The following is a 16,596-nucleotide window of genomic DNA, read 5'->3' on the forward strand; positions in this document are numbered from 1 at the left end:
ATGGCCAGGACCTCCATTTCCCGTGTCCTGTCTGCAGTTCTTGCTTCTCGCTGCGACAATGATGTGGCCCAGGCAGCGCAAAAAAAACAAACACAAACTGATTTGATTGTTTGTAATTAAAAGTGGACGGACGTGGGGAAAATTAAACGGCCATGCGCAGGATATGCGGCCAGGATACGCCGGCGGAGCCTGATCCTCGCTGCCGGGCATTAAACTTTATGGCCATGTGCCATCACGGTGCTCCTTCTCACACCGTCGTTAATTTAAAAAGTAGGAAACCCGTAAAAGGACGAGCCACACGTGCCTAAAAGATCCTCCTGCAAGGAGATCCCATGGACATCTTAAATGGTTAATTAGCTTAAATATTACCGTGTTCATTCCTTCCATCAAAACTTAAATGCCACTCGCAACGTCCGGAGGCCATGACAGGCTCTTGAAGTCGGATTCGGAACGGCCCAGGATAGCTGTCAACATGGATATTAGTGGGAATGAGTAATGTGCTGTCAGGGCCAAAAGGGCGGAAGGAGTTGGCCAAGAAGGCAGGGCCTCAATCCGGTCCGGGGCGAAAAGGGTCTACGAAATGTGTTTCTATATAGGTGACCTAGAAACTATAATATTTAAGTGGGACAAGCAAAATTAAATATTTTAGAAGGGTGAGAAATGTTATATATTAAACAGATTGGGTATTTATATGGAGTTTTAACAATAAAACAAAATTATCATACCATGACATCATTTAACTTTCAGTATTACATGGATTTGCTCGTTTTAAAAAGGTAAATGTTACTTTGATAGTGAAAAATATTAGTTTTGTTTGCCAAAAATATATGAAAAAACTTTAAATATATACAAAAAGGCAATTATAATATTTTTATAGTACTTACAATATTTTATAAACATTTACAAGTACATGTTTTTTTCCATTCAACATACCAAAGGACTTAACCTAAATTAGTCGTGTTAATTGGTAATTCATTTAATGAAACCACTTAACAAATGAAGTACAAATACTCGTTTAAAAGAGGGTATACAATGAAACTATACTTTCATAAAGCAATGAAGGGCAATCGGCCTAATTAATTAAGTACAGGGGAAGCAACCGAAGAATCAGTTTCTAAATGTCACCTCACGACAAACTAGCATTACCTCTTTAATTGACTGTTTATGTTATAACTCGATAATAGAAACCATAACACAAATTGTTTTTTCAGAAACCAATTATGGACAATTGCTGGGGTAATTAAAAAAAACAAGGCCAGAGGACGGACGTGTCCGTCGGCCGAATGGCCAACTGGCTGAAATGGCTAAAATGGCAGGATGGCCCGCGGCTAGGCCACACTTAATGCATTTAAAGCGGCTGCTTTGGCCGTCCCGCAAAACAAAGTGGAAGGAATGGTCCTGCGAATGGCAGCCTGTTGATTCCGGCAGGATTCGTGTTCGCAGGACTCGCAGTCGGCAGGACATGGGAACTGTTGCCGTGGCGCAACAACTGGCCGGATAATTGAGCGTAGGAAAAGCTCCTCGGAGCTTTTGCTCTCTCGGCTCGCAAGAGTGGAAGGCTGGAAGGACTCGACTCGCAGGACTCCCACCCACCGAAGGGAGGGCCCCAGGTGTGGGAGTATCCCTTCCAGGCTGCCAGTGCGTGTCGCCTGCCACTTCAGTCTAGGATAAACGCTTGCGACGAGCACAACAAGTGCGCGCATGCAAAAAGCCCCGGAGCCCAGTGGTTTTCAAAAGCTAAAACCCAAAGCCGAAGCCAGTGCCAGTGCCCAAAAAAAAGTCCCCTCTGTGTAGTGCAGTGTAGTGTAAGCGAGAGTGAAAGTGAAAGTGCATCCTTCGCAGCAACAGTGGGAGTGAGAGGCTGGGCAGGACACCTGCCGGCGAGGTCCTTGCTCTGCGAGTGCGCGCGATCCGCAGGAATTCCCTTATATCAATTAGCTGCGCGCGTTCAATCAAACATGTAACTCCCTTTCCCTGATTTCGGAAAACCTGCGATCGATATTTGCCTAGGTTTAGAGTTTCGGTGGTGGTGGTGCCAAAAAAAGTAGAACCCCCCAGATTTAAACCCCCCAAACGAGCCACCGATAAATTGTATGCCATTTATTTTTGTGAAGATAATCAAATCGCTCAAGTGCTATCGAGTGCCCATTTTGGATTTCAATCTAAGGCTTAACCAGGCTAAAAAACCCCATCTGCCCTTCTGCAGCTGGACCCAATCAATACGGAAATATGAATAGGTTTTGGATAATCGCTTTACTTTTAGGATTACAGCAAACAAAGCCAATAAGTAAGTACTTTGCCAGTGAATTATATGTTTGTTTTGCCCAATTGTGGTGGCTTTCTTGATTGCCTTTTTGATTATTAGTTCGGGGTGCACTAAAATAGAACTCATATTGGACAAATTGACCAAAGGAAACTTTCGAATTAAGGGCTTTGGCTTTTCTAATCAACATTATTAAAATACTTACACTTTCTTCAGGACTATAAAAATAAGGACAAACATTAATACAATACTATGGTTAATACCAATGCCTTGTAAATGGAAAAAGCATTATTTGGAATGATTTTACATACAGTTGAACATCCATAACCATCTGCCCTCAAAAAAGTTTGAGTTACAGAGATTTCGACTTAAGGAATACATTTTATGAGCATTTAAAGTTTTTTAATGGCAATCGAGACATCGAGTTATAGAAGTTCGAATTTTGAAATTTCAAGAGTGTAATAAAACTTCAACTTTTTGTTTTTTATGTGCCAAAGAAGCTTTCTTCTTGAGCACTCCCAATTCACCAAAGGAACTTTATTTTTAGCCAGAAAAGCAGGCAGATCAATAAAGAGTTTTGTGGCTGGTGTGAGTTGTTTGAGTATACTAACCAAAATGTTATATAAATTCTGGCATTTAACTCTTTTGTGCATATGCAAATCAGCTGAAACGAAGTTGCCGTCTGGCTAATTGCAAATGCTGGGCAGTAGGAGTGGTCTGGGTCCGAGTACACCTGCTTGGCCCTCCCAAAAAAAGCCGAAAGTCACGCACTGGACGCTCTCGCTCAGCACCTGCCACCTTTGGCTGCTGGCTTTTCCATAAGACTCATGAATAATTCATTGGGCACGCTTCGATTATTTACTTCATAAACATTCCACCGTGTTTCGGTTTGGTCCTTTAAAGAGGGGGTTTTCCGAACTGGAGTGGGCCATGTCCGGCAGTTTACAGGTTGCGCATGCTTTTAATTTTAATAAATTGTAAATTGCTGGCTTATCAGCCGCTCGTCGCACAACTTGCAACATGCAAGCCCTGTTGACGTGCCCAATGAATTGCAAATGTCACTGCTAATGGGAACTGGCTTTATCGGGCTGATTTGATTAACGAGCCAATGAGCACGGGGGGCCAAATGATGCCACAAAATGAAATTTCATTACAGCTTCATTTTGGGGCGGTTCACGAAAGTTAATCAAAAACCCCAATGAGCAGCTCGTAAAAAGCCAGGGCTCCCCGGCTATATCTATTACACGTTGTCAGTGGCAACGTAATTGCTGAAAAATTAATACGCCAAAGTATATAAAAAAAGGAGCCGGAGCCCCCGCTGATCATCCCGTCGTAAAGCACGTTTTTGCAATTTACCCCGGCCGCATTAAGGACTTCTCCCCCGCAAAAGGAGAGTCATATAAAATGCGCCGATGGCAGAGTGAAATCAATTTCAAGTCATTAAACGAAATGAATCTTTATGGCGGAGCTACTTGCTCCTCCCGCAGAGATTAGCAGTTGGTTGTGGAGTGTGCTCAAGGATCTTGTTGGGTCCTTAACAATTTAAACACGTTGGCTGCTCGGAAAGAGTGTAATGGAAACTGCCCTCAGACACTTGATGCGATTATTATTGATTTTCTGTGTGTGTGTGATTGAATTATTTATGTGGGCGGAGGCGGTGGTTTAATGGTGGTTAGATTTAATGGCGGAGCCAAGTGGAGTTCATTAGAAGCCCCTTTCGCTTGATGGCCTAATTGAGTTGCCAACTGGCTGTCGAGCACTTATTTACAGAAGCAACAAAAGGCGCACGTGACGGGCATACCACTCAAAAAGGCTTAATCCCGCCGACAGTGTTTGTCCAGCCCTCGACGATGGATTTAATTTTGAAATTAAAGCAAAACATAAATCAATTTGACTAACTAAACAGTAGAGTGGGTGGCGGGTGGTCCAACCCTAGGGACTAACATTTGAATAAATATTGTGGCAGGCCACTTGAGCGACAGGGCCACGAAGAGCCGAGCAACAGCCGCAGGTCCTGGCTGGCCTTCGCGTCGTATACTTAATGTGGCCACATGTCCATACAAATGTAATAATTGCAAGCGCCGTCGGCAACTGCGACTGCAACCTCAATGGCAGGGCTCCTCCTGCCCTCCGGCCAGGCCAACTGAAGATGTAAATGTGGGGGGGGAACAACCAGAAGGACGACTGCCAGGACGAGGACGAGGATGAGGACGGGGATGTGTACACACATCACGCCGACGACAGGCGAGGACAGACGAGGAGATGGACGCCCGTTGCCTGCAGCAGACTAACTGACTGCGTGGCTGTTCCTGGCTGCCAGGATGCCTGCTGCCAGGATGCCGGGCTGCCAGGATGCCTGTCTGCCATATGACATGTGAGGACTTTGACAAAGCAAGCTGGCCCCTCCTCCCTCCTTCCTCCGGGGCTACCAACTACTACAACAGACTTGTGCAAAGACGCTTTTGGCATATCTAATGAAAGTTTCTGGAATTTCACTTTAATGGACTCACTGAAAATATAGTCATCACATAAAGGAGGAAAAAACCTATACAGGAAGCCAAAAGTTGGCCTACCAATCGAAATAAATATTGTAAACGGTCTATAAATTGTTGCTCTGCCGCCGGGCAAAGTTTCGAACCGCCTGCTGTCGAAGTTAACTTGAGTGGCAGAAATCAGATTAAGCCAAATATTATACATGGCAGGCCGTAATGTATGCCCCCCACAATTTGCAGGTGCGAGAAACAGAACGGAAGAGCAGCAGACTTGAACAATTTTGCACAAATTTGGCGCAAAGACAATCAAAAAGTTATAAAACAAGCTTCGGCGAAACAAAAGCAAGGCTCGAGAGTTCCCCAACGTCGAATGGCCTAAGGATGCTGGGATGCTGGGTTCCTGGATAGGTGTCTCTGAGGCGTGTGTGTATCGGGCTGTAAAAACTTTTCGGGGCCCAAGTTTCGCCTACCATTCCATTGTATTTGGGCCTCCATCCCAACATTGCGCATACGCCGCGTGGTCTTATTATCAGCCGCATCAGCGGCGCCGTAAAGTAAATGCAAAGTGTGCAAAGTCTATAAACGAGCGTCAAACTTAAAAGCCCCAAGGTGGCGTCGCCTCGCCAAGGACGACAAGGACTTAAGCTTGTTTTTGGCCCGCCTGGAGGAGCACAAATACAGACACTTACACAGACGAGCGGAGAAAGTCGTGGGAGAAAGTACTGAAACAGGGAGAGCCAGGTTTATCGACTCCTCTGCTGGCCTATCAAAAAGTTGCTCACACGACAAATTGTCACAGAGACAGAGCCAGCGGAGTTTTATATTCCAGCGTTTTCTATTATTTGTATTATTTATGGTGCTCCTGGCCATGTCGTTAAACGGGGGCCCATTAAGAGGCCTCCAATAAATACGGCCGTGTGTGTGGCTGACAGATGCCAGCTGCTCCGGAAAAATACAAACCAGAACGGATCACAGCAAGCAAATAAAAAAAGAAAAGCCTCCGCAAAACAATTATGCCTAAGTGTAGGATCTAAAATATTTATGAAGCCCCAGCTCTTGCACTTACACTCCTCAAAGAGCAATGCAAAGTCGATTGTCAGCTATTTTTGGCTGCAAAATCATTGGGGAAAAACGTCAAAGCGGCTCAAGAGACTTGGAAAAACTATTAAGATGTCAGCAAATAATTACGCATGAAAGCAGTTGCATAAATCTGGTCGCCTCTTATTGCCAAATCCGCCACTAAAAAGGAACTGAGCTGGAAACTGCGAAGCCATCGAGGCGTTGCCTTCCGAGAATGGCCATAATGCGACACTTGGAGTGAAGGGCATGGGATGGAGGCTGGGATGGAAGGAAAGGCAGGCACTTTATCAAAAGGGATTTGCCAACTGGCCGGGGAAAAAACGCTGGGGCAGGGAAGATATAGCGCCTGCATTTGCCTTCCACTTGGTCCGGGGCTCTGACAGTTTTGTAATAACAATGACCGCAAAAAAGAGCGGAATCGATTTGCCATTTTTCACCAAATTTATGAGTTTATAAGGGGAAACGCTTCGTTTTTCCTTGTCCAATGTTTTCTATGATATCCAAACTGATGACAAATATATTGTATTTATCCCCCTTGAACTAGATTCTTAATGAGCCCTAATAATAGGAATAAATCTCTGGAAACCCTAATCAATTTCTAGAAAATCCATAAAATCGAATTATAAATTGAGGAAGTAAAAGTCAATTCAGTGACAAACAATCAGGATTCAAATTTGAAAACCCAGCGAAGCGTTAATTATTCAGGCCCACATGCCAAGAGCCACCGCATTCATCATTATCCGCAGTTTGATTTTGGCCACAAAGTTTTGGCCCACAAAACTTTTGACAAAGGTCGAGAGCAGTTAAAAGCAAGACCAAAGAAGTCAAATGCTGCCGGCAGTTCCTGCTAAATAAATGAATGATCCTGGTTCCCTGTTTCTTGCCTGCTGAGGTTTTAAGGGATTTGAGCGAAAGGCAACCGGATTCGAAGGACCTACCATAGTGATGGCGCATAAATTTCCAGGACCCAAAATCCGAAAGAGCTTAGCCGTGTGGTCAAGCCAAACAAATGACAGCAAAACGCATAAATTGTCCCGGTACCAGGCCATTGAAATCACAGAAGTACAGTCGAAAGTTCAATCTGTAGTCATTAGGCATCGGTTTATGGCCCCCTGGAAAATCACACAAGGCTCCTTGGTTTTCTGGGCTCAGCCATAACAATTTAATCACTGCCGAAAAACAGCCAGGACAATTTTAAGGCAGCCTTGTATTTTATTTTATTGCCGCGACAGACAGGCGTTGGCAAGCCGCATGGTGCACATCAAACCGATTCGCCGCCAGTAGGCAAAATTAATTAAAAAAGCCAGTGTCTCTCGAATTTTTCGCTATCTGGAATCCTCTGCTATCTGGCATACCCCGCTTCCACTAAATAAAAACATGTCTAGGCACTAAAAAGTTTATTATTGTAAGCCCGAGTGAAAAAGAACTCGCATTAAATGGCCAAAAAAAGGGAATAACTCGGCGGAAGAAGAGTGGAGCAGGCTGAATGGAAAATTAAACAGAGCCGGAAATGTCACACATACTCGTACAAGCCGCACCCACGAAGCGGAGACATGGGCGGGTGGGGGTTTGGCGAAAGGGGGTTGTCGGGGAACAAGAACAAACAAACAATAACGACGGCAAATGCCTGGAAAAAGGGATAGCAAAATGTGGGAGTGGCAAATGTGTAAGCAAGGGGCGGGCGGAAAGGAAGTAAACTACACATTTTTATTATGCAAAGGGGGCGCAAATGAAAGGCAAATGTTTTGTTTTTCCAAGCCCCCAACCCCCACCCTTGTAATTTTGTTTTAGTGCAGTTGTGTCTGTGAGTTCACTTGAAAGTATTGTTAACGGAACGCATAAAGCGGGCCAACAAGGACTCTGTGTGTGTGTTTGTGTGCGTTTTGGCGGGAAAAAGGGATCATGGATCCTTGCACGAGTGGGACGACCCAAAGTAGGCAATAAAACACTAGCAAAATCTAGGCACGCGCTCAAACGCATGACAAACAATATGGAAAAGCAAGAAAAGCGAGAAAAATGTGTGGAAAAACTTGAGTGTTGGCTAGCTCGAACCTTCACTTTTTTATGAACACCAGAAATGAGACAAATAAAGTGTGATTACTGCAAATTGAGTGAGTGCGCGGCCCAAAACAGAATCTGACAAAGTGCGAATGCTCGGTTAGCAATTTGTAGTAGTGATTTTCCCAGACGGAAGTGAAACGTAAATCAAGGCAAACCCTTAATCGTCTAAAGCTGCTATCTAAATAGCCGACGAGCCTGTAAAGAGATTTTCAAATTATCCGCCGCTTAAAACTAAAGTGCTCATGTATCTCTATCTGCTTTTCGATATCTACGGCTTCCCCAGCAAAGCAAATGCAATGCAGCCCCGAGCAAGCCAGTCCATGTGGATTGTTTTCTCTTCTCTCCTCCGACAGCAGCTGCTTAATTAATTTCACCGACTTTCACCCCATGTACTGGCAATGTTTTCATGGCCTCTGAGTGTGTGGGTGAATGGGAAATGACACTGTGCCACAGAAATAGGAACTTGGAAAGTTTATATTAAATGTTTTTTTTTTAATTTACAGAGCCCTATTATAAAGTTACATTCATTTTAGGTGTCGATTATGTTTAAAAACTGGTAGGGCTCTAAATATTATATAAAGCTGTCTAAAAGAATGCAACAATATTTTTTATCCAAAACTCAGAAAAGGAGTTTTTCAAAGCATACTTTTAGGTTATTTGAATTTTCAATATACCCAGGGTATGTTATCATTATCATTACTAGCGTTTTAAATTCGTTTAAAACAGTGTGGAAGTTATGAAACAATATATTTCGATTATTAATAGGATATACCAGTAATTTTATTTTTAGACACCTTTGTAGGATTAACTTATAGTAGTATTCCTAAGTATGGTTTCATTTTAAATATCTTCAATATCATCCTAAACAACTTGCCCTTTGTATCTTCAAAATGTGTAAAATGTGTAATGTGCATAGCTCAGTGTAACACAGTCGACCATTTTAGCCCGTGTTGACTGTAACGATATTGCTTAGCCCGACAGTATTTAATGCCTTGCAGTTAATATGCGGCAGGTGACTCAGCGCTCTAGCTCCTAATGAGCCCCTCTGTTGATGAAGCCACGGATGAATAAAGCATTCCAAGCGTTAAATTGAATTAATAATGTTAATGGTAGGTGCTCATGAATGTGCGCTCTTGTGCCTGCTTGACTTCTCACCGGGCGCACATGTCGTATGCGTAATGAGTGGGCGTCTTACGCACCTTATTAATAGCCGCATTTGCGATGTTTAAGCGCATATGAAACGAATTAAAGCCCCAGCACTTTTCGCTCTAGAAAAGCCATTTAAATGCAGCACAAAGCTGGCAAGCTAAATCCCAGAATAAACGTTCCGGCTGAGGATAAGCTGCTTATTATTCAACAAGCTGCTCGGTTCGCCGCTCGCTAAAAATGGCAATCACGCCGTGGCTCAATAATTGTGTATTATATAAGAGACGAGAGAGCAAAGCACAAAGCCAAATACGCGTCAATTGGCAGCCACATGCGCACTCAAGTAAACACAATCCTTAAGGAATTACCAGCTGAATAATGGCAGCCATGGGCAACAAGGGGATGCTCGGTAATAATGGCGTTTGGCTGAGGAAAATGAAAATGCAGGCAGGACCAAAAATTAAATATAAATAAATAACTTTGAAATGCGTGCAAATTAACAGAAGGACTGCAAATGATATTGTTGGCAAGCGAAACAATTTTCCCTTCCACCTTTCAGGCCCAAAAGCATGTCCAAGACCACTCAAAATATATGCAGCGTTGACTCGAGAAAAGGCGTTTTGGGGATAACTTGGCCGAAACCAAAAAAAAAGATGGGTAAAAGGAAAATAAAGGACATGAAAAAAGGGAAAAACGCACACATACACGCTGGCACTTCTGTCTTTGTAATTGCGGCCCCAACACTAATGCCTCCTTGGGGCTGGCCAAAATGAAAATGCGTAAATTATTGATTACAATCGCCAGAAATCATGCAGTCCAAACAAAAGGACCCTCTCCATATATATATAGATTTTATGATGCCCAGAGCTGATTGTTACGCCTTTTGTGCGTATAGAAATTTGCTTTTTTCTTCTGGCTAGGCGTTTGGCCGAGAAATGCTGAGAAAATGGGCCAGACTTTCCGATTTTCCAGTCCAAGATGGGGGAAATGGCGAAAAGGCTGGGAAAACCGGACGCATAATGAAGGCACTTTGTGAGCCCGACTTGGGCGTTGATTTTTTAATGGTGCCCCAGGCCAGCGGCAGGAATTGGAATTCGTATTCGTATTCGTATTCCGATCCGGATTGGGACTAAGATCCGGGGGTGGAGGTGGGTATGCAAACAAAGGCCGGCTGGCATTGATTGTGCAAGGACTTTTGTGCGACGCGCATTGTTTCAACAAGTCCTGGTGGTCCAAGGTTGTTGACGAGGGTTTTGCTGTCGCCGCGGGCTCAGCTCCTTATTAGCAGCCCGCAAATATGCTGCGCCATATAGGGTCCTGGACATTCAACTAATGCGCATTTTCAGCCAGGCCATACTACACCATACCATACCGTACCATACCATCGCATATCACATGTCCTCTTGGCCACAGACATTAGCCAAACAAATAGACGGGCCGACAGCAGGTGCGGCCCAGTGTCAACAAAAAATGGGACCCAAAATGAAGTTAACAAAAAAAGAGAAAGGAACGAGAAAAAATGTCAAACTGTGGGTCAAGCATAAATGTCAATATCATCAGAAGGCTCGAAAAACGCCGCAGGCTCAATGCCGTCATCCCATTTGCCCCTCATCTCTGCCGAGGTCCTGGGCTCGTGTCACTGGGCTAATGCCTGTGTAGATTAGAGATTAGCCAACTTCAAAAGGCCCTGCCCCAGACCCATAGGATATTCTTTGGCCGAATTACGAATACCGAACATAATTGTGACGCAGGCTCAACCTGATGTGATGGCGGTCAGCAGCACGTGGCCCAAACGCCCATTAATTGTCCAGGTGGGCGTGGTTAGTCCCCTAAGTTTTCCACTTCCACCTGCGGTTTTCAAACATTTGTTATATATTTTTGGGATTGTTGGGAATTGTTTTCAATTTTCCAAAAACCATACAACAGCTGCGCCTGTCACAACTCTCAGGTCGTCACACCGAAAAAATAAATAAATAATTCTACTCATTTAATTGTTTTCGACGACTAGAATGGCGTTGGGTTCGAAATTGAATCGGACTTGGTTATAAACAAATCGGGATATTCCCCCAGCAAAATGTCAAATGCAGTCGGGAATTTCACCGCCCTCTTCTGCAGCTGTCATGAATGATTTAAATCATGTTTGCCAAACCGATTGTGGAATGTTTTTGTGGAATATGAATAAATGTAGGGAGCGGAAATGAGCAATACACCCGCTCCCCCGATTAAAATTGCATTTCCAACCCCAGAGAATATTTAAATTAGGAATACCAATTTTTGTTACGCATTAGCCAGATGCAAAATGATTGAAACTCAAATTGTTGGCCCTTGTAATTTGGCTTTGCCTCGTTTTTCCTGTTGCGGTTGTTGCTGTTGTTGTTGCTGGCCGGCGCATTAATAATAAATAATTCCCCTTAAAAGTAATTTAAGCATTTTTATGTGTTTGCCAACGCCGCCGCCGCAGTCGAAGCCTCGGTCGCCGGCGTTTGCTTTTCATTTCTTTAATGGTCTGCATCTTTACGAGGCAGGTCCAGGTCGCGCTCGCTGGAGCGGCAACTGTTTGTTGGCCATCCTCACACTCTTTAAGGGCCCCAAAGACCTCCCACACCAAGACGGCGAACGGTGGGGCTAAATGGGGGTATATCCTGTTAGGAAACTATAAAATATCATCTAACAACTTGTCTTGAATTTAGATCTTAACTCCCATCATTTTATTTTCGTGCAAAAATGCTCATGCATTAATTGATTTTACGTTCTGAATCTAATAGCGTTTTCAATTCGAATTCTCCAAAAGTCATATATTTTAATAAATATCAGTAACAATTCTTTTTGTGATTTGTAGCCCTTTTAAAATTATCCAAAAAGGGATAATGCAGATATTAGTACTTATTGAGTTGAAATTGTTAACACTTACTGCTTAACTGATGATAATTTCATTGACCCTTTTAAAGGCTGGTCCCTAAGGAAAATAAACTATATCCTTACATAATATAATCCTTTTGGGTCATGTTCAATACAAGGTGACTAGTCCATTTTTATTTAAAGGTGAGAAGTTATTTACTTCAATAAGACTGTTAATGATGTGACAAGATTTGAACAAAAGACTCATGAGATTTTCGTCTGTCTGTGTTTTTGGGTATAAGGTATTTGATATGGAATACTTATAATATATTTTCAATTTGTAATATTTTTAAACATATTCCTCTAGTTTAGGCCCACAGTGCGAGGCTCGTGGCGCATGTCTAACACTCGTTATGAGATTCATGGCCTACATGTGTTCGCTCCACGGCCTTGTAAATAGGAAATGTGGGCGGGGTACTGTGTGGCATACTGTGTACAGTGGGGCATGGTGGCACGGCCTGGTATGTACTTTACGTGCCGGGTAGCCCTGTGGGCGTAGCTGGGCAGGACCTTAGATCCCATGTAGTTGTAGTTGCGGCTGTAGTTGTGCAGCCGCCAGCGACAGAGGCGGTGTGAGATGTCCTTGAAGCCACTTTCTTATACATATAAACGGATTCTGTTCGCTTTTTTTCCCCCCATCTTGCTGGCTGGCTGGCTGGACGGGCTTTTTCATTTTCGTAGTCGCTGCCAGGGCCACCCAAAGATAAAATTTTCAACCAGGAAGTTGGCTTCCTGTGGCGCTCTGGTTGTGATTCTGGTTCTGGGTTCTGGCCCTGGCCGGTCCGCAATTTCTTTCATATTTTGTTTTGGCCATTACATTGGCTACTTTTGTCGGTCATGGTGCATGGGGGCTTGTATAAGCCCGGGCCCGTGTTTTTATATGATGGCTATGGTTGGCTATTTTCATTTTCATTTTATATTTCTTTTGATTTTGATTCCATTCATGGCGGCATTCGGCTGTGATTTAATTTCAGAAATGTGACTAAAATGTGGGAGTGAAAATTACGGAATAAAATAAAAGAAGGGCAATTCAATTTGGAAACACCCGCTTTAAAGCTATTAAAGCTATGTTCAGCTGGGACTGCCTTTGATGATGGCCTGCCAAGGGCAAGCAATTTGTCTTCCAAGGGAGTTGGGGGCTTGGACCATTCGAAAGTCTCTGCTTTACACGCTGGATAACTTCCCACATGTAGCTGCTACAGGGGATATGGAATTACAAGCTCAAGGACCCAGAAGAGGCCACAATCGACCATTTCTCTGCCGCCCTCCAATGTTGCGTGCCATCCCGAGTTATTTGAATTTCACGCGCGCATACGCTGGCAGGGATAAACTGGATTTATATCCGCTAATGCCTGTGATTTGTTCTATAAAATTACTTTATGCCTCGAACATGCCGGCGGACCTTGTCTGCCTTTTATTTCGGCCTTTTGTTTCTCCACCGAGCCTTTTTGCCGAGCCAAAAAGGACGAAGGACACCGAATAAAGCCAGTGCTTACAGTTTTCTGAACGAACGCCTCGGCAGCATAACGACTTATGGCCTTATCCCTTATCCTTTTCGTAGTCCTAGTCCTCGCCAGAGTGGGTAAATGCCGGCTGTTTGCCGTTTTATTGTTTGGCTTATGTCGGCGATAGTGTGAGTGTGTTTTGGCTAGCAAAATGTTAGCTTTGTGCGGTCAACTTTAAAAACACTGTGGACTTTTCCTGCCAGTCACGACCGACTGCGTTGGCCGACTTCGTTTGTGTGTGCTCTCAATCAAGCATGCATTTAAATTGGATCGCCACGTGGCCACAAATCAATTAGAAAATGGCAAGTCCACTGCGATAAGTCAGGGGACGTTGAAAATTATTGACAGTCACGCCCTGGCCTCAAATCCCCATCATCGGACCGGGGCGGACAAACAGCCGTAATGAGGACAGGAAATCAGTTTCGAAATGTATTGGTTGTGGGACTGCTCGATGGACAGGCAGGATGTCTTGGCAGCTGCCGGTGTCTAATGAACTCCATGGAATGTGAATGCGAATGCCCCGGGCATTGTCTGCCACTCTGCCATAATGACTCCCAGGCATCGGGACAACGGGGAGCCCAACTGACAGCTGGACGGGCCAAGACAGCTGAACCCCAGTCGATATTACGAATGTCTTTGGAGCGGGCTACCCTCCGAGCAAAAAAAATCAGCAATAAGGGACTTTGAAATCAACAGGAAATCCAGCTTGAAATTAAGGGTTAGCTTAAAAGAGAAGTTCATAAATAATTTAGGAAGCCCAAATTCTTCGGAAATGTTTGGTTTTATAGATTTTTCAAAAGGGGTGGCTGTTCAAGATTATTAAGGTTGTGATTTCTTCCACTAGGAAAATGAAAATTTTGGAGTGGAACATATGGTTATTATTTATTTATTGGCCCTAATATTTTATTAAGCATTCTTTTAAATGTTTAATCAATGAAGGCTACAGAAAAAAACCGCTTGAATTTTAAAGGGAAAAGTTCATACATATATCATTCATTTGAAAAGACTTCACCAATTTTGTTGGAAATGAGTTTGTGTTCAAAAAGTTAAACAATTTTTGAATATAATTTTTGTGGTACTCAGTTCTTATTATTTTGTCAAGATTAAGCATCAATCAAAATGATTAATTATTCACGACGACTACCTTACTACCATTTTATCATCACATTAATTAAAGCACCACAAGCCCCATTCAAGAATATTTTTATTTCCGGGAACATATTCAATTTAATAGCTCCCGCGCAAATATTGATGTGGCAATCAGTGGAAAACGTGCCCGATATGTATCGCTTTTGTTGCCTCGTTTTATTGTTTGACTTTATTTTAATTAGCGGAAAACAGTTGACCGCCGACCAGGGGGGACTATTTAATTATTGCGGCCTGTCCAGGGGAACCATGGTCAATCAATCATCTGTCCAGTTGGGGCTCTTAAATTATCCAGCGGCAAACAATTATTGACTTTAATAGTTGGCCATTAATCATGGCTAGGGCCGCACTATCCGAATGAATCGGAAAGTGCTCAAACTCCTTGGCAGTGGTCAGTGGTCCTGTGGTCAGCAGTTTAAGTTGAGTTCATATCCTGGAGAGGAAAGTAAACATTTATTATGCTTTCGGTTTTGTGGTTTGCTGTGTGTATTTTTGAACACCTGCTCCCTGTGCAAGTTTGCCTAATCAAGGTGGGGAATGGAAATATCAAAATGAATATGGAAACCAATCAAGTGGCCGACCATGAATCTATCCACAGCACTTGAAGTTTATCTACTGGCGAATTGAGTTTTGTGGCGATAAATATCAATTTCCTTCGAGCCCTAATCTAGTTGTTAAAGTCAAATTCGAAGGCAGAGCCACTTTTTTGGCTTGTCTTTTCACAGAGCGTTGATTAATGTTGATTGATTGATTATTTGCGTTTTTCTGACATGATGCACGCTTTATTGTCGCTCAGCTCGTGGAAAATCATCAATTTCCGCTTGTAAAAATGAACACAGCGCGAACAAAGAAACGCTGTTCGCTTATTTTTTTAGTCCACCAACCAACCAACCATCCATCCAGTGAGTGGTGGAAATGTTAAGCCTCCTGCCAACTCGTCTCGCAGCTTGTTGCACAACCCAAAGGATCTGTGGCTCCCCTCGTTTTTTACCCCACCCATTTTTTGTTGCCAGAGTTAGTAATGAATTTTTTTTCAGACAGTCAACGAAGCATAATTGCGGTTGCTGAGCATCTTGTCAGCGGTCGTGCAGTTCAAATTCGTTATTCCCGCCTTGGATACAGTACATAGATATATTGGCCAGCTGCCAGGGCTGAAAAATGACGACATAAATACCGAAAAAAAAATTATAAAGCCCTCAGTTGCTGGAAAGTCAAACCATCGGTGTCTGATGACTGACAGTGGCTCCTCTTTTTTTTTTTGGAGGCTCCGGGGCCTTTGGACTCTGGCATCATCTCCTCCTGTTGCGGCTGCGGTTTGGCTTTCGGTTTTCAGGGCCTGTTTCTGGGTCTGGGCCAGGATGTCTTGGCCAGCCGGCCGGGCCATGATTGAATTTTCGCAAATTTCGGCTCGTTAGCGTGCGGCACGAACACGTACGTCATGCTGGGGGCTACGATATACCACGGTTCCACGATGTTTACGCCATGTACTGCAACAAGTTGCCAACTGTTTCGGGCCTCCAACCGCCGATCCATATATACCTACGATCCATATACCCATATATACACAGTCGTACACTTGACACGCTTCATTTCATTGGGTTTTGTTCTCCTCGTTCTGCGTTATCCGATTATTTCCATATTTTTCGCGCTGTCAGACACGTTTTTTACTTACTCAGTCGTTGACATTTTGCGTGACTGACGATGGACGCGTGGTGTGAATAAATGAAAATGAAAATGGAAACGAAATTGGCGCCATTGGATAGGGCCTCAAAAGGAAAAAACAACAAACAAAATGGGGGCAATGTGTTTGCCCTCGGCCACTTTGTGTCTTAATTATGATTGCGAGTGGCGAAAGAGCGCAGGCACATTCAAAATTAATATATCGATTTTTGAAGAAGTAATCAGCAAAGTCAATTGGGAAATTGTTAGAAAAAATATGCTGATTTTCAATGCCATTCAGTAGATTGTGACTCTTTCCTGTCTCATTTTAACATATGCAAGGTTT

General features: G+C 43.5%; 1 protein-coding gene across 1 annotated transcript in view; it reads left to right on the top strand.

The window, feature by feature from the left end:
- Positions 1–1,667: 1,667 nt before the first annotated feature.
- Positions 1,668–16,596, top strand: part of beat-VII (beaten path VII) — a 42,009-nt gene continuing 27,080 nt past the window's right edge. The window contains exon 1 of the mRNA XM_036819537.3: positions 1,668–2,287. Within this exon, the coding sequence (XP_036675432.3) occupies positions 2,230–2,287 (58 nt within the window). The 5' untranslated portion in view covers positions 1,668–2,229. The remainder of the gene's footprint in view (positions 2,288–16,596) is intronic.

This window comes from Drosophila suzukii, chromosome 3, assembly GCF_043229965.1.
Source record: "Drosophila suzukii chromosome 3, CBGP_Dsuzu_IsoJpt1.0, whole genome shotgun sequence".
Classification (NCBI taxonomy): domain Eukaryota; kingdom Metazoa; phylum Arthropoda; class Insecta; order Diptera; family Drosophilidae; genus Drosophila; species Drosophila suzukii.